The sequence below is a fragment of the Oncorhynchus clarkii genome, chromosome 17 (genome assembly GCF_045791955.1).
Source record: "Oncorhynchus clarkii lewisi isolate Uvic-CL-2024 chromosome 17, UVic_Ocla_1.0, whole genome shotgun sequence".
Taxonomy (NCBI): domain Eukaryota; kingdom Metazoa; phylum Chordata; class Actinopteri; order Salmoniformes; family Salmonidae; genus Oncorhynchus; species Oncorhynchus clarkii.
The window spans coordinates 21,892,202-21,916,391 of record NC_092163.1 but is presented as its reverse complement, the minus strand read 5'-3'; the positions used below and the strand labels follow the sequence as shown (position 1 = coordinate 21,916,391).

Genomic DNA, 24,190 nt, shown 5'->3' with positions numbered 1-24,190 from the left:
AAAAACATCTATCTTGTCCAGGACTGGAATCTACACAGACGGTGCGCTATAGCCAATCAGATCTACAGTAGATCTTTATACAAACAAGCCATTTGCCACACGGGCCTGCCATCATTTACTTTGAATTGGACTATGTGTTTTTACAGGCAGTTGCAGTAGCACAACTTTAGATCATTAGAATGCATTCGCCAAAAGCCACAAATTACACATGAATGGATTTCTGCAAAAATGTAAACACCACGGGAGTCCACTTACATTTGGGAACTTTACAGTCCTATTGATCAAACAACCATGACAAGGTAGGCTCTTGTCTCCCTCAATTATGCACATCAACAACAAGGTCAACATCTAATGCAAGCCAGAACAAGATGAGCTAAAATCTAACGAAGGAACACTAGATAAACCCTCTGAAACTTTTTAAAAATCTAGTTGGCCGTCAAAATTGCACTGATAAATGATGGAGAATTGTAGCCTCCTCGTCCATCTGCAGCTTGCCTGCCAGTGCATGCTTGCCCCAACAAAGCACCCAAGCTAACGGTCTAGAGTTGGCTAAATTGATAGCTAGCCACTTCCAGACACAAATGAGAGAACACCTCACTCTGACCATTTTACTCACCGTAGCAGAGCTGGTTGGGCTGTTTTCATGTTAGGCTCTGTGTTTTTAGCTTGCTACATAAATGGATACTCTAACCTATTAGCCACGTTGACTGACTTGTGATCATTGCCCTTGCTAGTTTGATTGTATTGACCTTTCCAGCCTCAGTTACATTCATTAGTTTTTGTCCAGAATATTGAGTCATTGAAACTGAAACAGTACATCCCGAATAGAGGCAGCAAACAATGTACCGGCACCAAACAATGTACCGGTAGCAAACAATGTACCAGGCCAGCTGTGATTTACAACCTGATAGCAATATTTTTTGAACTACCAAGAAATGTATTGGTGAATTATATTATTCATTGCATTGAACGGCATTCATCTATTCAGCCAACAATGCCTTAGTGTGAGTCATGGAACGTTGAGTCAAATATAACCTATTTGTAAAACCTCTTATAAAGTTGGTTTTGTAGCTTAATAAACTGGAAATTGTATATTTTTTACTGATATTATGATTGTCTGTTTGTTTCTGCAAAGTAGTTCAAATGCTATATGTTCCACTTTAAACTTTAGGTCAGGTTACTGTGTGCTAAATGTGAAATGTTTTTTTGCAATGGGAAGTAATAGTTGTACATTTTGATTGTGAAATGCTTAATGGCTGTGTTTTTGTAAACTTATGATTGGAACCTACTGGCTTATTATGTCTGAGTTTATGGACTGCTTATCCTTTAACATCATGCTGTGTGTGACTGCTGTCTTTCCATCGGCCCTATGCGGTGGTGTAGTGGTGCCTAGAGAAGTGGGTATACTCAAATGTTGCCAGAACGTTCCCAAACGGCCCGCCCAGCTAAGGAAAAGCACCATGTGTGAAAAATACAATGTTTTCCTGTTGTTTTTTTTGTTTTCCAAAACATTTTTAAGATATTCACTCCCACAATCACACATTATTTTTTATAGAACGTGATGGTCTAAATCTACAACAATGCTTAAACCACATCAATGTGATTTCATGGGCCTGTCAGGGCCTGGCTTCCCAGTGATTGGGCCTCTGTCCACAAAGGCCTATCAATGTCTACGCCCCTGATGCAAACAGTGGATGATGACAATTGTGCATCACAAATAGCCGACTAACCAACACTTCGGACTAAACTTTTTCAATACCTTGTTTGCATTACCCATTGTTCCTTAGTTAGCATTTACTGGTAGAGATCATAAATTGAAACGTCTTTCTTACCCTACCGATATTAAAACCAGTTGAGAGCTGCACACTCTTGCTGCCTGCAGATTATATCTCGTTGAAACTAGGCTGTGTGCGTTGAGTTTATTTTTATTGGGACAGTTCACATTAATCAAGGTTTCAGTAAAAGTGCCGGTTTTAGCCAGCCGGCTAATTTTTAACCGCAGTCCCTGGTCAGGTTATTAAAAACAATTACAATAACAATACAGACAATCAATCAGCAGTGAACACACGCAGAGCAACATAGGACAAGCAAGACGTAGTATGCAGACAAAGCAACATAGCACAAAAAGCAACACGACAAAATCCACAAAAGCAACATAGTGTTCCCACACCTCACAAACTACAGACAACATTGAAAGCGGCAATACACAACTATGGATTATATTCACAAATCTGATTGGCCTTTAGCGATGTATTCATGTTTTTTGTGAAAGTGTGATAGGTAGTGCAGTTGTGTGTGTCTGATGGCAATGACTTCCAAACATGGGCAGCTCTCACAGAGAAAGCAGATTGATTAAAGGTGCTTTTCCTTAAGGGAACTATACAGTCACCTCTCATGGCAGACCTTGTGGATCAGCTACCATATGTTTGGGTTTTCTGTGTAGCGGGGGAGCCAGGCCATTTAGGATCTTGAATACAAGACATGGGTCGGTGTATTGCACAAGATTTTCCAACTCAGGAGCTCAGGAGGTGCGGTGCGAATGTGAATATATTTCATGTACTTTGCGATTGTGTAGGCTATTTTGTGCATAATTTCTCTATTGTACTACATAATTGATACATTGTACACCTCCACTACACTACTTTGATACGCATCAATAGGGACTACGAAATTAATATGAGCAATGACCACTGACAAAAAAAATCGTATACATACGTTGCGTATACTGGCCGTGTTTTACAAAAAGTGCACTTTCCTATATGATTGTGCTGGTATTACGGTTGCTGTCCTTCCAGAATCTCGAACCTGTCACACAATGAAGGCCTATAGGTTCGTCTCTGCGCAATCATGCCTATAATATATATATAAAGGCTCTTAATAACATAATCAGGTTTCAAGAAAGGAGTGTATAGATTATGACTGGCGAAGGGATTGTATGCGCTGACTGAATGGAAATCGGTAATTATTCGTTTTTTTACTCCGTTTGTCTCGGGAAGAAATTATGAGTTCTCACTGTCGGAGACCGAGTCAAGACCGAGTACAAATGTCAATGACACCGAGACGGTCAATACGTGGTCTCGATACAGAGTACTAACGTGACAACACTGGGCAGAGGCAGCAGAAACACTCACACATACTGTGTTACATTTATTTTGAAATAACTTCAATACCTACAAAAATATATCTCAGTGACAATCTGCTTTAATATTTTTCTTCTTTATCAATGTCACAAAAATGAACAAAAGCGTTTTGAAAGGATTCCTGGTCAGCATTCTACCCCCCCAAAAAACAGGAGTACAGCCCTCCTTAACTCGTAGTGGTATGAACTTGTATGACACCTAAACAATAGTGCCTGGCAGATGTGTATTGTGTACACTCGAGTTGTGTAGCAAGCTATTTGGATGTGGAAACGTTTCATACAATCGTCGGGCGCCCACTTTACGATTGGTGATAGCTACTAGACGTCAAATGCGGCAGGTAAGAGGATAGCTACATTTCTTAGTTTTGACAAATTCAAAAAAAACAAGCGTTCATTAGCCACTTCCTGTATCACATCTGGCCAGTCTTGGCCGCAGTCTAGCAGTTAGCAAACTGGCTACATGTAGATTTCTAACGTTAGCTAATACGTCTCAAATTAAGCGAGGATTTAAACAACGCTCTAGAATCTTGCTAGCTAACGTTAGATGTTTATCGTGTGTATTTTTGCATGTATTGTTTGACTACATTGCGAACTATTTTACGCTAGCTAACATTAGCCAGCTACGGTAGTTAGCTAACGTTAGAACTTTGTTTTTGTTGCTCGCATTTCTTTTGTCCTTTCTAGTGTCAGCCACGATCGTCAAATAAAGGCAATTTAAAATATTGCCCCAACAATCGCAGCCTCGCGCCTGCTATGAGATCACCCTAACAAAAACTAGTGGGGTAAAGATGGCTGCAGAGCTCTTTCCCACCAAGAAGCTGGCCCCAGCATCCTCAACCAAAACAGCTGTGCAGCAATACCAGCAGCAGAACCTGAATAACAACACCATTCACAGCTGCAACTGGCAAGGGCTCTATCCTACCATCCGAGAGAGGTAGGTGACCCCAGTAAGCAGTAGTTAAACTGGGATTCTACTGCCTTTTGAGGGGAGACGATGTGTACATTTTAATAGATTTAAAATGAACAAAGAAAACACATTTCTTGGGTCTACCAGCTCTTACATGCAGATACTGAAGTCAGAATGTGATGCCATGGACACGGTTTATTAATCATATGACTCGTGCTTTCATAGGAATTCAGTCATGTTCAACAATGAGTTGATGGCAGATGTTCACTTTGTTGTTGGCCCCCCAGGAGGGACTCAGCGAGTACCTGGGCACAAGGTAATCAATCCCCTTTAAACCTGTCCAACATATGTGTGTACTTCACTGAGCAAGACAAAACACATGTACAGACAGATGAGTCTACTAAATGACCAAAATGTTAAATAAAATGCAATTAGATGTCTCCACACCAGTCTCTTTATGCCAAATCCTTTTGAAAATATCTACATTTATATATGTGCAAATGTATATTCTCTCCACCTTCTATCCCTCATACATCCTCCCACCATAACTTGCTCCCTCTTTGCTTCCCTTCCTTTTATCATGTGACTCCCTATCTTCCATGTTGTCCCTCAGTATGTGCTGGCTGTGGGGAGTAATGTGTTCCACGCCATGTTTTACGGTGAACTGGCAGAGGACAAGGAAGAGATCCGTATCCCTGATGTGGAGCCTCCCTCGTTCCTAGCCATGCTGAAGTACGTGGCCGGTTCCTCCTGACATCTCATTAGATGCAGTCCCAGTGTTCATTGTACATTTCAGAATGAGGGCGACCTTAGTTCATTTGAAATGTAGGCTGATTCGTGGTATTTGCAAGTAAGCTATAAAGGAAAATTGCCTCTGACTGAATGATGGGACCAAGTTTTTTTTCCAGATGAAAAGTTTTACTTGGCCGTATTCAGGTTCGAATGTGTTCCTTTGAATATTCAGCTGACAATGCAATGGCATGTGAAATTATAAAGTTAGCCTTCCCATAAATGAGAAGTTGAAGTGAACTTGTCGCGCTCTAATATGACTCTCCCCATTCTGGTCTGGCAGGTACATCTACTGTGACGAGATCGACCTGTGTGCTGACACTGTCCTGGCTACGCTCTATGCCGCCAAGAAGTACATCGTGCCCCACCTGGCTCGGGCATGCGTCAACTTCCTGGAGACGAGCCTGAGCGCCAAGAATGCTTGCGTTCTGCTCTCCCAGAGCTGCCTGTTTGAGGAGCCCGACCTGACGCTGCGCTGCTGGGAGGTGATCGACGCCCAAGCCGAGCTGGCGCTGCGCTCCGAGGGCTTCACAGACATCGACTCGGTGACCCTGGAGAGTATCCTGCGCCGCGAGACGCTCAATGCCAAGGAGATGGTGGTGTTCGAGGCGGCATTGAGCTGGGCTGAGGCCGAATGCCAGCGCCAGGACCTGACGCCCACCATTGAGAACAAACGGCTGGCGCTGGGCAAGGCCATCTACCTGATCCGCATTCCCACCATGACGCTGGATGACTTCGCCAACAGTGCGGCACAGTCGGGCGTGCTGACGCTCAACGAGACCAATGACATCTTCCTGTGGTACACGGCTGCCAAGAAGCCTGAGCTGCTGTTTGCCAGCAAGCTGCGCAAGGGCCTGGCGCCGCAGCGCTGCCACCGTTTCCAGTCGTGCGCCTACCGGAGTAACCAGTGGCGCTACCGGGGCCGCTGCGACAGCATCCAGTTCGCCGTGGACAAGCGAGTGTTCATCGCCGGCTTTGGCCTGTACGGCTCCAGCTGCGGCTCAGCAGAGTACAACGCCAAGATTGAACTCAAGAGGCAAGGCGTGCCGCTGGGCCAGAGCCTCATCAAGTACTTTTCAGACGGCTCCAGCAGCACATTACCAGTGTGGTTTGAATACCCTGTGCAGATCGAGCCCGACACATTCTACACGGCAAGCGTCGTGCTGGACGGCAACGAGCTCAGCTACTTTGGCCAGGAGGGGATGACTGAGGTACAGTGTGGCAAAGTCACCTTCCAGTTCCAGTGCTCCTCGGACAGCACCAACGGGACAGGTGTGCAGGGGGGGCAAATACCTGAGCTCATCTTTTACGCTTGAGGTGTCGAATGTGAGGGAAACATAACCCTCCATCTTTACTGCCACAGTAAATGCACCCCTCCGGCTGTTCAGAAAGCATCAGCTCTTAGCTATGGCTTTAAAAGTATAACTGGTTAGGAAAAAACAAACATATCCAATTTATTGTGGTGGTTATTTAGTTCACTATACAATTGCCTTATGAGTATGTCGGACCTAGTGTGACTGGGTGGCAGTGACCAAATATTTTCTTATAAAGGATAGGTCATAACACATTTAACACTTTTCACACATTTTTGTTCTACTGTTTATGAAGCACAGTTCTCATTTAACAAGATTATTAGTGTGTTGCAGGTATCTTTAAAAAAAAAAACTTTTTTTTAAAACTTCAAACATTCCTATTTTTTTTTAAAGAAAACACTACAACTTGAAAACAAAATATTTCAACCTGTGCAAGAAACTCGACATTGATATAGAGGACACTTAATGTATAATCAAATATTTTTGTACTTTGTAACTTGATAAATTGTTAAACATTTTGATGGTGCAATTTCTAAGATTTTGTATTGTTAATATTGTTACCTCAATCCAAGTATCCCCTTGGGTTTTCTGTGAGATTAATAAAACTGAGAACAAGACAAAAACGCAATGTAAACCTGTGCTGAGGTTTAAGATACATGAGTATGTTGCCATCTCACTATATAGCTAACTTTTTTTTGCACTACTATTGGTCCTCTTTTCAAACGGGACAGCCTTTTTGTATCTCGCTTACCGGTACATTCATTTAGGGCTTTTTAAAAAAATTAATGAATCAGTATGAATTGTTGAAGAATGAGGTTCCAATGAGAATGTTGCCATGCTGTGAGGTTGACGGTATTAATGGACCAATGAATGTACTGTTGTTGCATATAGAAAATACAATTAACCAGTTCTCTAAAATTGTGTGAAGTGTCTTTTTACATAAAATAAGTATTTTAAAGGGCTCAGACTGGGGCTATAGAGCAGGTTTGTATAATGTAAATCAAGAGTAAAAAAAATACTATTCAGAGATGTATCAAACCACCATTTACTGTTGGCAGTCCCTCAGAACATGGTTTATACAAGTGTCTCAATGTTAATTAGCATATTTTCACATTCAAATACACAAACTATTCTATCTTCAACTTTGTGTTCCTGATTAGGCCTCTTTTGTAGAGTGATAGTTCACAATAAAAGTGGGCAAGGATTTTGTCTCAGGCCTCACACACACCAACAGTATCTTCATCACAAAGAGATAGTGTAGCGTAAGGCCGCTGCACATAGCTGCTGGTTAAGAGCAGTCCATAGCTTTTCACCCAGAAACGTAGTCCTCAATAGTCCAGTTAAAAATATCTATATGGTCTTCTGTTTCTTTCGTGCTTGAAACTGCTCCGTTTTGTTCTTAATAGACTTGATGAGCATGGACAGTCCGGGGTCCATTTTCTTGGTGGGTTCAGCCACCGCCTGGCCACTGGCATCGGTTTCCTGTTTCTTTGCTCCCACTTCCTGTGTAGGCGGGGCCTGTGAGCTCTTGAGTGCCTCGTCCTGGTCGCGCTGGCGCTCCTCCCTTCGCCGCTGCTTCTCGACCTGGATGCTCTGGGTGGCCTTGGTCTTCTTGTAGCCCGGGTCGGACGGGTCCAGGTTGTAGAGGTGGGAGGTGAACATGGCCTGGAAACGAGGGTCCTTCACATCCACCTGTCAGAGAGAAGAGATTGGGGGGTGAGATTTCATTGAAGTCTATAAAAAATCCTTGACAGTAAAACAAATTGTGCATCTTAAGGCAACAGAAAAATGGTCCTTAATTAATGTTAATGAACTTTGGCAAAGTTGTATGTGTAACCAATTCCACCTTATTCCAGGAAATGTAACCTACACTCCCCTATCAATAAGTGTATTCATGAAGCCTCTGATTTGAGACTTTACAAAATCATTAATTGATGTCAATGGGAAACGATGGTAAAAAAAAGAACCACTTCAAAATACTGCCTGTTGAGTACAAGCTATTTCTTTGCCATGAAAAGAAACCAAAAGGCTGCTCCGACCTGGAAGTCGTCCTCCTCCAGGCTGGTGTTGTCCTTCTTCAGAAGCTTCTTCCTCTTCTTTTTGCTCAGGTTCTGCTCCTCTACGATCTTGTCGTAGTTGAAGTGTTTGTGCTTGTCGTCGTCGTCCATGAGCAGGGCCATCTCAGCCTGTGGGTTTATGGAGAAATAAAATAGGTTACTTTTGTTTAGCTTACTCACGAATCGTGTCAAGACATCTGCTCACAAAACGTAATGTGCAACGTCCTGAATACCAGTAACAGTATTAAGTCCATTGCATTAGTGTATACGAGTGCTTTCAACTCCACGTCACTGACACCTACCTTTTGTTTCTCCAACTCCTCCTCCTCTTCAGCTGTCCTCTCCTCCACCTTTTTGTTTTTCTTGCTCTTTGCTTTCTTTTTCAGATCTGGGAGATTAGGAAGAAAACAAGTCATGACCAAATCATGCATAAAAGCATGTGGCAACTGATTGAGTATGATACACGACGCGACTCACCCATAGAACCAAGCTCTTCAGCAAAGAACGGGTCATCAAAGTCCACGTCTGCAGGAAGCTCATCGCCACTGAGGTCCGAATCATCAGATTCCTGAAGGAAAGGAGAAAAAAAAGTCTGTCACCCTCCAATACAATGTGTGTGAGACATTTAACAACCTTCTTTAATCTAGTGATCTCACCTGCTTTCCTTTGGTCTTTTTCTGCTTTTTCTTGTCCTTCTTCTTCTCAATGAACTCTTCCCAGGGTGTCAGCTTGTCCTTTCCTTCGAGCTTCTCCTTCACCAACTGTTCAGTTGTCTCCTTCAGTCCTGAGGTGAGGAAGATGGGAGTGTAATTGAGGCTGCTTAGTGGTTGGTTGTGCCAACTAAATGCAATTTGTATTGACGAGTCAAAGTCAGTCTGACAACAAAAAGTTGCACTGTCTGACATATGGGGAAAGGTCGCACTGACATAATGAAAAGTTGCACTACTGACAATGAAAAGGTCTGTCTGACACAGGGGAATGTTTTATTTGTCCCTACCTGGCACCCATGTGATCTCCATCTCCATGCCCTTGTCCTCCTTCTTCTGGTCTTTCTCCTGGATGCTCTTCAGCATCTCTCTGTATTTCTCTATCTGCTTACCGCTGCTCTGCTTCCCTTTCCTGACCTTCTTCTCCACCTCCTTGCTGGCCTCTTCTGGCTGTTTAACTAGGTGACCAAAAGGGGAAATAAAAGTCAACGCAACAAACATAAGCAATATACATAAAATAACATCTCTCCTTTAAATTACAGTAATAGTGATTTGTCCCCGTTGGCAATAATCTACCAGCACAAAGAATAATACCCTTAAAGTGAGGTTGTCCTTCGAGTATACAGGTTTGAAAGGTATTTTATAAAAGCTAATCAAAATCACTTCAAGTGTTGTTTTCTTCTTACCCTCTGGAAGCTCCTCTTCCTTCTCCATCTCCACTCCATCCTCATCATCGCTGGAGGAGGCCAGGTAGGCGTTGAAATCCATCTGTAGCAGCTCGTCCTTGTTGAACTTCCTGTTCATGGCAGTGACACGCTCATGGTCTGTCTCGTCCCAGGTCAACTCCACCTGGGGTGGAAAACACACAATAGGTCATAAATGTAAACAACCTGAAATATAACTACAGAGTCCTTTCTCAACTAAAGAAGATGATAGGACTAGAGGAAAATGTACGAGATGCAAATATTCAGCAAAAAATGTCACCCTGAACAATGAATATTTATTCATTTTAAAACATTTAAAATGTTTTTTAAAACATTTTAAAAAACGCAACATGTAAAGTGTCCCATGTTTCATGAGCTAAAATGAAAGATTTCCCCAAAATGTTCCATACGCACAAAAAACTAAATTCACAAAAATTTTAGGCACAAATTTGTTTATATCCTTGTTAGTGAGCATTTCTACTTTGCCAAGATAATCCATCCACCTAACAGGTGTGACATATCAAGAAGCTGAATAAACAGCATGCCCATTACACAGGTGCGCCTTGTGCTGGGGACAATAAAAGGCCACACAAAAAAAAATTGTCAGACAAGTTTGGTCTCAAGTTTTGAGGGAGTGTGCAATTGGGTGGCCTTGGTCTTCTTGTAGAGCTGTTGCCAGATAACTGACATCCGGCTTCTTCACCTGCAGGACTGTCTAAGACCAGCAACTCGATACAGCTGATGAGACTATGGGTGTGTTCACGGATTAATCCCGGTTTCAACTGTACCGGGCTGATGACCGACAGCGTATATGGCGTCGTGTGGGCGAACAGTTTACGGATGTCAACGTTGTGAACAGAGTGTCCCATGGTGGCAGTGGGGCTATGGTATGGGCAGGCATAAGCTACGGACAATGAACACAATTGCATTTTATAGAAGGTAATATGAATACACAGAGATACCATGATGAGATCCTGAGGCCCATTGTCATGCCATTCATCCGCCTCCATGACCTTATGTTTAGCATGATAATGCACAGTCCCATGTCGCAAGGATCTGTACACAAATCCTGGAAGCTGAAAATCTCCCAGTTCTTCCATGGCCTGCATACTCACCAGACATGTCACCTATTGAGCATGTTTGGGATGCTCTGGATCAATGTGTACGACAGTGTGTTCCAGTTCCCGCCAATATCCAGTAACTTCGCACAGCCATTGAAGAGGAGTGGGACAACATTCCACAGGCCACAGTCAACAGCCTGATCAACTCTATGTGAAGTAGATGTGTCACGCTCCATGAGGCAAATGGCAGTCAAACCAGATACTGACTGGTTTTCTGATCCACGCTACTACTTTTATTTTGTAAGGTATCTGTCACCAACAGATGCATATCTGTATTCCCAGTCATGTGAAATCCATAGATGAGGGCCTAATTTATTTATTTAAATTGACTGATTTCCTTATATGAAGTGTAACACCGTAAAATCTTTGAAATTGTTGCATGTTGTTTTTATATTTTTGTTCAGTGTACTGCAGGACCATCGCTCCACAGGTGGTAAGCCTGGGACCGACCATGGAGGAAATATTGCTATGACCATAAGAGATTATTAGACAGAGTGTGTCTAACCTTTGACGTGGCTGCTGCTGTGGAGGTGAAGAGCTTGGGGGTGTAGGCAGACAGGTCCACGTCTGCGGCTAAGTCCTTTGGCTCCTCGTCAAACGTCACATCATCAGGGATAAACCTGTTCCCACAGAAAAAAGGGACCACCACAACAGTTAGCATGGGAGTATAGCGACATCCTAATGTTTAGAATGAACCAGCAGCACCGATAATGGTATCATGCTAATAAGTAGTTAGCATGTACAAACGCAATACCTTGATGTACGATGATATACTGGTAATATATTAAGAAAGGATAAGATTCCTCACTATGTGTGCCATTATGTTATTGATAAGATGTTGTGTACCACCTCTCTTTTGAGGACAGCTTCCTTACCATGCTTTACGTTATCAAGTTATACAGAACATTCTATTACACTTTCATTGAACACATTTTCCTCCAGTGTACACTTCAGTATAAATGAGTGTCTGTCTATTCCCTCACCGCAGGTCCAGGATGGAGCAGCTGCTCTCGTACTCAAAGCCGTCACACTCCTGGTAGATTTTAGCAGCTGTGTCAAGCGAGTCGCACTCCACCACCGCATAGTAGTACTTTAGCCGCTTGAATTGGTAGTCCCGCATCTTCTCTCTGTAAATCCTGCAATACACAAACACATAAATGAATACCAATTCACTTTTCATAGAAACTATTTCACTGCCTACCTTTGATCTGTTAGGACCACTACATTTTATCTCTGGTTCATTTCTGGTTGAATAATACAGGGAGGATAGGGATGTGTGAATGGGGTAGCTAGATCATACATCTCCTCCTCTGTGTCTTTGTCCGGATCCTCCGACAGGGCCATCAGCTCCAGGGGACCCTGGGTCTGTTCCTGCTGAACCCGCTCCTTCCCAAACTCTGAGGGGTAGATCTAAACAAACACAGTGTTAAACATACACAACATTTGTGACTTGGTCTGGTGAAGCAGTGTCACTTCCATCATATTTGAGTGACAGCCAGCAGGCAAATTAATGTAGCCTTACCTTCACAGAGAGCACAACCCCTCCTTTAGGCTTGAAGGAGTTAAACAGAGCCAGCAGGTCCTTGGCTTTCATCCGGTCCCAATCCATGTTACACACGGCCAGCCTTTGTGTTACCTGTTGTGGTAAAAAACAACATTGGAACATGCCATTTCTTGTCATTTAAGATGACGAAAGGAAATGAGAAGAGGAAGTCCCTCTGGACAATTGAGACACAGCCTTAGACCTCCTCACCTCCTCACTCCGCGGCGCGTCCTTGCACAGCTCGCCCCAGTCGTGCTGGATCTCCTCCTCCTCACGTTTCAAGATGGCTTCCACATCATCATCGTCATCGTCGTCCTCATCCGAGCTGGTCTCCACATTGCCTTTCCCCCTGGCCAGATCAGGCTCACTGCTGTTACTGTCCTCATCTGACTCTGAACCGGACTCGTCCTCGGAGCCGCTCTCCACGTCACTCTCCACATCTGCTTCATCCTCGTCATCGTCTTCCTCACTGCCGTCTGAGATGCTGGCCGCCTGGTCCACATCGTCCCCCTCAACGTGAGGCACCTTGTCATCTTCCTCACCTGTAAAAACAGCATGTATTGATTCAAAACAATGAGCATATATATATACATACATACACACACACACAGTTGAAGTCGGAAGTTTACATATACCTTAGCCAAATACATTTAAACTCAGTTTAATCCCAGTAAAAATGTAATCCTAGTAAAAATTCCCTGTCTTAGGCCAGTTAGGATCACCACTTTATTTTAAGAATGTGAAATGTCAGAATAATAGTAGAGAGAACTATTTATTTCAGCTTTTATTTCTTTCATCACATTCCCAGTGGATCAAAAGTTTACATACACTCAATTAGTATTTGGTACCATTGCCTTTAAATTGTTTAATTTGGGTCAAACGTGTTGGGTAGCCTCCCACAAGCTTCCCACAATAAGTTGGGTGAATTATGGCCCATTCCTCCTGACAGAGCTGCTGTAACTAAGTCAGGTTTGTAGGCCTCCTTGCTTGCGCACGCTTTTTCAGTTCTGCCCACAAATTTTCTATGGGATTGGGGTCAGGGCTTTGTGATGGCCACTCCAATACCTTGACTTTGTTGTCCTTAAGCCATTTTGCCACAACCTTGAAAGTATGCTTGGGGTCATTGTCCATTTGGAAGACCTATTTGTGACCAAGCTTTAACTTTTGTACCTGTGTCCTCCAGCATCTTCACAAGGTCTTTTGCTGTTGTTCTGGGATTGATTTGCACTTTCCGCACCAAAGTACGTTAATCTCTAGGAGACAGAACGCGTCTCCTTCCTGAGCAGTATGATAGATGGGTGGTCCCATGGTGTTTATACTTGTTCATCTGTACAAACAATAGTACACGTGGTACTTTCAGGCGTTTGGAAATTGCTCCCAAAGATGTACTATACTTGTGGAGGTTTCCAATGGTTTTTCTGGGGTCTTGGCTGTTTTTCTTTTTCTTCCCCATGATGTCAAGCAAAGAGGCACTGAGTTTGAAGGTAGGCCTTGAAATACATCCACAGGTACACGTCCAACTGACTCAAATTATGTCAATTAGCCTATCAGAAGCTTCTAAAGCCATGACATCATTTTCTGGAATTGTTCAAGTTGTTTAAAGGCACAGTCAACTTAGTGTATGTAAACTTCTGACCCACTAGAAATTGTGATACAACGAATTATAAGTGAAATAATCTGTCTGTAAACAATTGTTGGAAAAATTTGCCAAAACTATAGCTTGTTAACAATAAATTTGTGGAGTGGTTAAAAAATAAGTTTTAATGACTCCAACCTAAGTGTATGTAAACTTCCGACTTCAACTGTATATATCTGAAACAATTTCTGAAAACCTGTTTCCACTTTGTTATTATGGGGTATTGTGTGGAGATTGATGAGGATTTTAAAATGTTTGATTCAATCCATTTTAGAATAAGCCATGTAACAAAATGTGGAAAAAGGGAAGGGGTGTGAATACTTTCCGACTGCACTGTATAAAGTCTCCACTTGGCTGCAGTAGCAGCTCTGCTAGGACTGAGCAAGCAGGTCAAAGTAAAACCGTCATCATCTCTAGAGCGCTATCTTCATGTCTTCAACCCAACTCATTGCCCAATGTTTCATCATTTTTAAATACAGACTATGCACACTCACAGGACTTTACATACTCACACCCCAACACACACACACACAAACATAACATGCACACACATCCATACTGGCAGGGGCCCTGAGGCATAATGCATGTTATGGGTCATAAGTAGAGGTCGACCGATTAATTAGGGCCGATTTCAAGTTTTCATAACATTCGGAAATCGGTATTTCAATGACGGCCTAGGAACTGCCTTGTTCAGGGGCAGAACGACAGATTTTCACCTTGTCAGCTCAGGGGATCCAATCTTGCAACCTTACAGTTAACTCGCCCAACGCAATAACGACCTGCCTCTCTCGTTGCACTCCACAAGGAGACTGCCTGTTACGCGAATGCAGTAAGCCAAGGTAAGTTGCTAGCTAGCATTAAACTTATCTTATAAAAAACAATCAATCATAATCACTAGTTAACTACACATGGTTGATGATATTACTAGATATTATCTAGCGTGTCCTACGTTGCATATAATCTGACTGAGCATACAAGCATCTGACTGAGCGGTGGTAGGCAGAAGCAGGTGTGTAAACATTCATTCAAACAGCACTTTTGTGCGTTTTGCCAGCAGCTCTTCGTTGTGCGTCAAGCATTGCGCTGTTTATGACTTCAAGCCTATCAACTCCCGAGATGAGGCTGGTGTAACCAAAGTAAAATGGCTAGCTAGTTAGCGCGCGCTAACTACAGGGACGGAAGCTATACTGTTACACTGGCAATACTAAAGTGCCTATAAGAACATCCAATAGTTAAAGGTCAATGAAATACAAATGGTATAGAGGGAAATAGTCCTATAATCCCTATAATAACTACAACCTAAAACTTCTTACCTGGGAATATTGAAGACTCATGTTAAAAGGAACTACCAGCTTTCATATGTTCTCATGTTCTGAGCAAGGAACTGAAACGTTAGCTTTCTTACATAGCACATTCTGCACTTTTACTTTCTTCTCCAACACTTTGTTTTTGCATTATTTAAACCAAGTTGAACATGTTTCATTATTTACTTGAGGCTAAATTGATTTTATTGATGTATTATATTAAGTTAAAATAAGTGTTCAGTATTGTTGTAATTGTCATTATTACATAAAAAATAATTGTTATAAGTATCGGCGGTATCGGCGTTGAAAAATCATAAATCGGTCGACCACTAGTCAGAAGGTCATACAATAAGGTCCCCTCTTCTACTTACCCTCCTCACACAGTCTGACTCCTTTGATAGGCTGCTCTCCTTTAGGTCCACTCTTTATGGACTGTGAAGCTTTTCCTTTCTTCAGAGGCTTTTTAGGCTCATCCACTACCTTATCCTCTCCCTCCACAGAGCCCAACTTCGCTTGGGTCTTCTTTTTCTTCTCCTCCTCCTCTTTATCCTTTCCATCCTCCCTTTCCCCCTCAGAGTCAGAGAGATTGTAGAAACGTTTCAGGTCCTCAGAGGAGGTGTGGTTGACGGGTCGGCCGCGCTTGTCGACCGTGTACTTGAGCTTGAAGCGATCGTCGTGGAACATGGACTGGAAGCGCTTGTCAATCTTGATTTTGTGCTCTTTCTCTGGCATTTCCCAGAAGCGGGGGTCCTTTTTCACTTTTTGGAAGCGGTCATCGGCGCTTTGGTCCTTTTTGGAAGCCATGATGGCTAAGTCGTCGGAGCAGTATCTATAAAGAGGACAGACAGTTTGTCAATGGAAGTTATTACATCAAATTATATATTTGTCATGTGCCGAATGCAACAGGTTTTTGAAACCTTACATTTTAAGAAAATACCTAAAAAAAAATACCCAAGGCAAAAGAAAACCACATTTTGACATTAATTTCATAGCACTCTCTTGAATTGCCTCATTTTCTATACATTGTACAGCAGCAAGTGAACACTCTACATTATAGCATATGTGACAGAGCCAGAGGCCATCTCAACTTTAAAGTAGTCAATTTTCTTCTTCACGGTTGGCTGATCCCTTCTAATGACCAGGTTGGACATGACTCAAACTGGATAATCAGGAGGGATCAGCCAATGAAGTTGGAAGTCCCATCCAGTTGACTACATTAAAATGGTGGACGCCCTCAATAGCGCTTCCCATGCTAAAATGACCTTTTGGCCACTCGAGGCCTCTATCATTCTCTATGGGCACCCGAGCTAGGTAGTTAGTTAGTTAGCTAGGTAAGCTCAGAATGACATAAGCTAATTCCCACTCTCTATTAGTCCTAATAGGTACACTGCACCACAATGCAATACCCTGGGTGCATAATACTATTCTAACGAGTGAGTGTTTTATTGCATAGCTTACAAGCAAGCTAACACTTTTGATACATAAGTCAGACACACGAGTCAGATATGTAAACAACACTTGATAAGGGCCATTCCAAGACCTGCAGTTAGCATAAGGAACACAATTCAAAGTGTAAACTGAGAAATATTTGGCAGAGATAAAGAGTGCAAAAGTATTTTGGTGAATAGAGACTTACCAAAACAACTTCTCCAGTGAAATCGAACCAATATCCACGTGTTCTCCCAGCATGCACCACTTCCGTGACCTTTTTCTTGTCCCACCCCTTTTCGCAATACGGCAAGCCAGGAAGTACAAAACCACAGTTCAGTCCATATTCAATACATAATGTATTCAAATTCAATACATACATTTAGCAATATAAATGTATCATTCGAGCTTTAAAATGAAATCAGCACCATATGCATTAGCCTTTACAACAAGAAGACGGGGTAGAACTAGTGAACAGACTTAAATCCAGTTCCGCATTTTCTATCAAATGAATTAAAAAACAGTTCCATATTTTCTGTTTGTCCACTTTTATTTATTTTATTTATTTCACCTTTATTTAACCAGGTAGGCTAGTTGAGAACAAGTTCTCATTTACAACTGCGACCTGGCCAAGATAAAGCAAAGCAGTGTGACACAAACAACAACACAGAGTTACACATGGAGTAAACAAACAAGCCAATAACACAATAACACCGTGACGAGGTCAGTCAATGGGGACGACTGGAAGAACACGCTCCAAAAATATATATTTGTTGTGCAATGGTTTGCTACGTATTACTGTAAATGGTTCGTTAGTCTGTAAACAATTAGTAAAAATGAACAATGCAATAGGTAGTCGTTTTCTCAATGGTAGTTGTGTCTGCCGGAGAGTCTTGAAAATATGCGGCTTTAGATGTCTGGTCCCTTAGCAACATGATGCAGCTCATTCACAAAGAAATGTCATGACAGCTCATTCAAGGTTTCCACCGGTGAAAGAGTTGACTTCTTCCAAAATTCGGCGTTTTCAATGGGCTGGAATTCAGATGCAGTTGTCAGGCAGGGCTGGAGGTACAATGAATGTATTTGACACGACTATGAAGAGGAGTCAGAAGAAATGGGCTGCATCAATACAAGACAGTGACAAATATGACTATCTGAAGAGATGAGGTATACAGTAGCTGTATTTGTATGGGATAGTTTGTCCCGTCCTAGCTCTCTTTTATCCAAGAAAATATATGTGTTCTGGTACTGTTCATATTCATTTGCAGGTTGGAAGCAGAGTTGCAAACAGGGCCTATGACATTGCAAGTTAAGGCAACAGAAGTTGTGATGCATGGACATAGTCTATGAAAATTGTCACATTCATGGCACTGTTGTTGAAATTGAAGTGTATATCTGTGCTTGTGAGGGTGTGTATTTTGCTGACATTTTGGAGTTATTTTCACAGGACATTTCCTTTGGCATTGGACATTGGCTGTGGGAAAAGTCACATTGCTGAGCATTTGTACAAAGTAGCCTTCAATGGTTGCTCATAAACAGGCAGGCAGCTTTTTAAACAATAACAAAGCATTCCCTGCCCCTGTTTCGGTAGAAAGTTGAGGGATGAGGCTGGAGAAATGTAACCACTCTCAAGTGCATAGACAGAGCTATGGCTGCAATATATCCATGATATTCAAATTATAGTTTTAACCATGTTTTGAGGCTATATTGTGTTTGTTTACTTTTACTTTGTTGACAAACATTGGAGTAAAATAAGCTTATACATGTTTTGGGTTCTGATGGGGTACAACAGTTGAACTAAGCTTATGAGGCATTTATTAGCTGTATTTGTCAAGAATCAATGGGTACATATGAATTTATAAGTCCAAAAATGGATGTAGCAACTGCAAATTGCCCCTTTTAGGGAAAACGTTAACTCACTATGTATGGCTGAATATTGAATTGTGCTTTTCTTTTCAGGAAGTAGTTGAGCAGCTCTTCTTAATTGGCATCTCAGAAAAGTCTTTGGTGAGTTAAATCTTCTCCTTATATCCCTTTAAATTACTAATAGGAATTTCTGTTAGAACATCCATAGCCTAGGTGGAATGATTGGGTTTTTGAGCAGAGACCACTAATTATAGATCAATAGATTGATAGAATGGTCTGTAAAATCAGAGGCATGTTATGGAGGGACTTCTGTTTTTTGGGGGATGATCTAACGCTCTTCTCGCTCCTCAGAGAAACACAAGAGAAAGTGAGATCCCTACCCACTGTGTCATGGCCGATGAAGAGTTTCTGCCCTTTAAAGAAAACACATTTGATCTGGTGGTCAGCAGCTTGAGGTGATTTGGCCCTGTAGATGTTTCTGACATAATATTCCATTTGAGCCCTCCATGTCCTATTTCCCAGGGTTTTGTATGGCTTACTTGCAGCATGCATTTATCTAGGACTGTGTGTTTCTCCTGTTTAGCCTACACTGGATCAATGATCTCCCTGGTGCCTTGGAACAGATAACTGACAGCCTCATATGATTTTTTACATCAGTACTTTATTGTCTATTGCCTTTTGCCGGCTGTTTTTTCAAATACGTTTCCTTCTTATAACAACATAATTACACATAGGATTCAGGATTACAACAATCCAGGTTTTTCAGTCTGTATCGCTGTGCTCTCATTCTAATCCCTTTCCTTTACCAAAGATCAACCAGGTCCTGAAGCCAGATGTGGTGTTCATGGGGGCCATGGTGGGCGCGGAGACCCTGTACAAGCTGCGCTGCTCCCTGCAGCTGGCTGAGCTCGAGCGGGACGGGGGGTTCTCCTACATGGCCGTCACAGACCTGGGCATCCTGCTGGGCCAGGCAGGCAGGCTTCAGTATGCTGACAGTGGTGAGGCCTTGGGTTTCCTTGCCATATATATACAATATAGGCTAATATGAGTGTTCTATTTTATCCTGTGGTCCTAGCTGTGATACTAGCGATTAGCGCAAAATGATAATGTTTGTGGCAAGCGATAATATTGCATTTTATTTTTCTGTAGGACATTGATGAAATTCAAGTGCACTATCCTGGGATACTTGAGGTCATGAGTGACCTGCAAGGTAGGTTTACTGTATACCACAGTTATACTGTTGTAGATCTGTGCTTTTTGTTCATACTGAGTTTTTATAGTTTAATTGTTTCTATTCTATTTTTGTTCTATTCATCATCTCAGAGGTGATTTGGCCCTGTACATGTTTCTGACATAATATTCGATTTGAGCCCTCCATGTCATATTTCCCAGGGTTTTGTATGGCTTGTATGGCTTCCTTGCAGCACGCAATTATCTAGGACTTTATGTTTCTCCTGTTTAGCCTACACTGGATCAATGATCTCCCTGGTGCCTTGGCCATTAAATTATGTTTAGTGCCCGAATGCTGAGTTTTCACCGTTGTTTCAACTCTCTAGGGAGAGCAACTGCACTTGGAACAAGAAGTCCATGTTGAACAGAGACACCATTTTAGCTGCAGCTTCAATCTACCAAGGTGAGCTACATAGTGGAGAAAGACGTACTTGAAATGAAACCGTCTTATACTATTATTATTATCATCCGCACAGTGCATTCGGAAAGTATTCAGACCCCTTGACTTTTTCCACATTTTGTTACATTACAGCCTTATTCTAAAATTGATAAAATAATTTTTTCCCCCTCATCAATCCACACACAATACCCCATAATGACAAAGCAAAAACAGGTCTTTAGAAGTGTTTGCACATTTATTACAATATAAAAAGTAAATATCACATTTACATAAGTATTCAGACCCTTTACTCAGTACTTTGGCAGCGATTACAGCCTTGAGCCTTCTTGGGTATGACACTACAAGCTTGGCACACCTGTATTTGGGGGGATTCTCCCATTCTTTTCTGCAGATCCTCTCAAGCTCTGTAAGGTTGGATGGGGAGCGTCACTGCACAGCTATTTCAGGTCTCCAGAGATGTTTGATCGGAATCAAGTCTGTGCTCTGGCTGGGCCACTCAAGGACATTCAGAGACTTGTCCCAAAGCCACTCCTGCTTTGTCTTGGCTGTGTGCTTAGGGTTATTGGCCTGTTGGAAGGTGAACCTTTGCCCACGTCTGAGGTTCTGAGTGCGGCAGGTAGCCTTGTGGTTAGAGCGTTGGGCTAGTAACCGAAAGCTTGCTAGATCGAATCTCCGAGCTGACAAGGTAGAAATCTGTCGCTCTGCCCCTGAATAAGGCAGTTAACCCACTGTTCCTAGGCCGTCATTGTAAATAAGAATTTGTTCTTAACTGACGGTAAAAAAAAGATTAAGATGAACAAAGTACATCTTAGAGCATGTACTTTGGCTCTTTTTGTAATTTGTTCATCTTAATTAAAGAAAAAAATGTTTTACCCCCTTTTTCGTGATATCCAATTGCGATCCAATTACAATATTTTCTCATTGATGCAACTCCCCAATGGGCTCCGCAGAGTCATGCGTCCTCTGAAACATGACCCACCAAACCACGCTTCTTAACACCCGCCCGCTTAACCCGGGAAGCCAGCCTCACCAATGTGAGGCTGGCACTGTTCAACTGACGACCGAAGTCAGCCTGCAGACACCCGGCAAGGAGTCGCTAGAGCGCAACAAGCCAAGTAAAGCTCCCCCGGCCAAACCCTCCCCTAACCCAGACGACGCTGGGCCAATTGTGTGCCGCCCTATGGGACTCCCGATCATGGCCGGTTGTAACACAGCCTGGGATCGAACCCGGGTCTGTAGGGACGCTTCAAGCACTGCAATGCTGTGCCTTAGACCGCTGCGCCACTCGGGAGGGCTCTGTTCATCTTTTCCTTGATCCGGACTCGTCTCCCAGTCCCTGCCACTGAAAACATCCCCACATGATGATTGCCACTACCATGCTTCACCGTAGGGATGGTGCCAGGTTTCCTCCAGAAGTGACGCTTGGCATTCAGGCCAAAGAGTTCAATCTTGGTTTGGCAAACTCCAAGCGGGCTGCCATGTGCCTTTTACTGAGGAGTGGCTTCTGTCTGGCCACTCTACCATAAAGGCCTGATTGGTGGGGTGCTGCAGAGATGGTTGTCCTTCTGGAAGGTTCTCCCATCTCCACAGAGGAACTCTGGAGCTCTGTCAGAGTGACCATCGGGTTCTTGGTCTCCTCCATGACCAAGGCCCTTCTCCCCAGATTTCTCAGTTTAGCTGGCCAGGCAGCTCTAGGAAGAGTCTTGGTGGTTCCAAACTTCTCCCATTTAAGAATGATGGAGGCCAATGTGTTCTTGGGAACCTTCAATGCTGCAGAAATGTTTTGGTACCCTTCTCCAGATCTGTGCCTCGACACAATCATGTCTCGGAGCTCTATGGACAATTCCTTCAGCTTTGTTTTCCAAATCATGTCCAAGGCCAGCACCCCGGAGTCGCCTCTTCACTGTTGACGTTGAGACTGGTGTTTTGCGGGTACTATTTAATAAAGCTGCCAGTTGAGGACTTGTGAGGCATCTGTTTATCAAACTAGACACTAATGTACTCTTGCTCAGTTGTGCACCGGGGCCTCCCACTCCTCTTTCTATTCTGGTTAGACCCGTTTGCACTGTTCTGTGAAGGGAGTAGTACACAGCGTAGTATGAGATCTTCAGTTTCTTGGCAATTTCTCTGCAATTTCTCGCATAGAATAGCCTTAATTTCACAGAACAAGAATAGACTGACGAGTTTCAGAAGAAAGTTATTTGGTTCTGCCATTTTGAGCCTGTATTCGAACCCACAAATGCTGATGCTCCAGATACCCTAGTCTAAAGAAGGCAATTTTTGCTTCTTTAATCAGAACAACAGTTTTCAGCTGTGCTAACATAATTGCAAAAGGGTTTTCTAATGATCAATTAGCCTTTTAAAATGATAAACTTGGATTAGCTAACACAACGTGCCATTGGAACACAGGAGTGATGGTTTCTGATAATGGGCCTCTGTACGCCTATGTAGATATTCCATAAAAAATCTTCAATTTCCAGCTACAATAGTCCTTTGCAACATTAACAATGTCTACACTGTATTTCTGATCAATTTGATGATATTTTAATGGACAAAAAAATGTGCTTTTCTTTCAAAAACAAGGACATTTCTAAGTGACCCCAAACTTTTGAACGGTGGTGTATGTAATTTAAAAAATAATAATAAATAAATCCCTTTAACTGAAATTGAAAAAGCATGACCCTCCCCCATTTTCCTCTAGGTACCCATTCTGTAAATTTTGATTCATCCCTAAGCAGAAGTAACTCTTATTTCAAACTTCTGCTTTAGAGAAGTGATCACCAACTTTGGTCCTGGAGAGCTGCTGGGTGTGCAGTGTTTTGTTCCAGCCCAGCACAAACACACCTGATTCAACAAATCTTAATGAGCAGATGAATCGGGTGTGTTTGCGCAGGCTTGGAACAAAATCATGCACAACCAGCAGCTCTACAGGTACCAGTTGTTTTAGATGCTGATACTGTATTTGATTGATTTCCCTCAGAGATGTATGGGATGTGAGAATGGGTCTGTTCCTGCAACATTTGAGATCCTCTACATGATTGGTTGGAAGCCTCATGACTCACAGGTGTGTGATCTTCGCTCATATGTTTACAAATTATATTTGCGGAAATATGTCAATGGTAAAGATACGATGTTTAATGCTCTTTTGTTTTTGGCAGGCGAAACCAGCTAAAAGAGGCTCTGCGAACGTGTCTTTTGGGGACCCCTCGAAGGTCAGCCAGCCATCAACTAAAGACAAGTCGTAGACGAAACATCTGCAGCCGTTGCATAAAGAAAATGAAACAGCAATGAAATTAAAGTGCAGGGTAAGTTCCAAAGTAGATAGGTGACTGTCTCCCAAGAGATGTCCACTCAGTGACATCAGTCAGATGTCACCGTTTAGTTACAGTGTATCACTTTACTAATACTATCAACAGAAATTCAGTGTAAGCCAGACAGGGATTGAGAAAGGCTACAACACTGTGTTGTAACAGTGACTGATATACATGCTGCATGACAGATCATTTGTTTCTCACCAATTAATAGCAAATGCATACATTTCTACATTACATTTATCATTTGGTGTCTTGTGTTCCTGTCTTACCATGCTTCATGTTCTTAAAATAAATGCTATGATATTTAATCTCCACTTTATGCCAGATGATGGATTGTAATGTGTACTGTTTATACAGTGTGTACATCTGAAGGTAATACTGTATGTCAAAAGTGGAAAAATTTGTACTCAAATGCCAAATGTGGTGAAAGAGCTCTATTTTCATGTCATCTGACCATAGCACCGCCTGGAGTTTGATAAACGGCATTAGTATTTGGACCATCAAGAGCATCCTCACTGGTTGCATCACCGCCTGGTATGGCAACTGCTCGGCATCCTAACGTAAGGTGCTACAGAGGGTAGTGCGACAGCCCAGTACATCACTGGGACCAAGCTTCCTGCCATCCAGTACCTATATACTAGGCGGTATCAGAGGAAGGCCCAAAAAATAGTCAAAGACTCCAGTCACCCAAGTCAGACTGTTCTCTCTGCTACCGCAGGGCAAGTGGTACCG

At 42.6% G+C, this 24,190-nt stretch overlaps 2 protein-coding genes and 1 pseudogene across 3 annotated transcripts; 2 read left to right on the top strand and 1 right to left on the bottom strand.

Moving 5' to 3' along the window:
• Positions 1-2,480: 2,480 nt before the first annotated feature.
• LOC139370526 (BTB/POZ domain-containing protein 3-like) lies at positions 2,481-6,679 on the top strand. Of its 2 annotated transcripts, none has more exons than XM_071110074.1 (5): positions 2,481-2,528; positions 3,824-4,073; positions 4,272-4,362; positions 4,660-4,778; positions 5,119-6,679. In XM_071110074.1, exons 2-5 carry the CDS (start codon positions 3,928-3,930, stop codon positions 6,149-6,151), a joined length of 1,389 nt encoding a protein of 462 aa, XP_070966175.1. In that variant the 5' UTR covers positions 2,481-2,528; positions 3,824-3,927; the 3' UTR covers positions 6,152-6,679. The 2 variants fall into 2 exon arrangements, with proteins under 2 accessions (XP_070966175.1, XP_070966174.1); XM_071110073.1 differs by lacking the exon at positions 2,481-2,528 and adding an exon at positions 3,327-3,477.
• LOC139370525 (ESF1 homolog) lies at positions 6,421-16,954 on the bottom strand. Its single transcript, XM_071110072.1, has 14 exons — positions 16,857-16,954; positions 15,592-16,049; positions 12,491-12,822; positions 12,260-12,373; positions 12,038-12,147; positions 11,721-11,873; positions 11,243-11,357; positions 9,599-9,761; positions 9,203-9,370; positions 8,862-8,989; positions 8,683-8,773; positions 8,508-8,593; positions 8,188-8,334; positions 6,421-7,840 (listed from the first exon to the last, which is right to left on the bottom strand). The coding sequence occupies exons 2-14, from the start codon at positions 16,022-16,024 to the stop codon at positions 7,499-7,501; spliced, it is 2,382 nt and encodes a 793-aa protein (XP_070966173.1). The 5' UTR covers positions 16,025-16,049; positions 16,857-16,954; the 3' UTR covers positions 6,421-7,498.
• A 737-nt stretch (positions 16,955-17,691) lies between these two features.
• On the top strand, positions 17,692-23,389 carry LOC139369368 (arginine-hydroxylase NDUFAF5, mitochondrial-like; annotated as a pseudogene).
• The last annotated feature ends 801 nt before the right edge of the window (positions 23,390-24,190 follow it).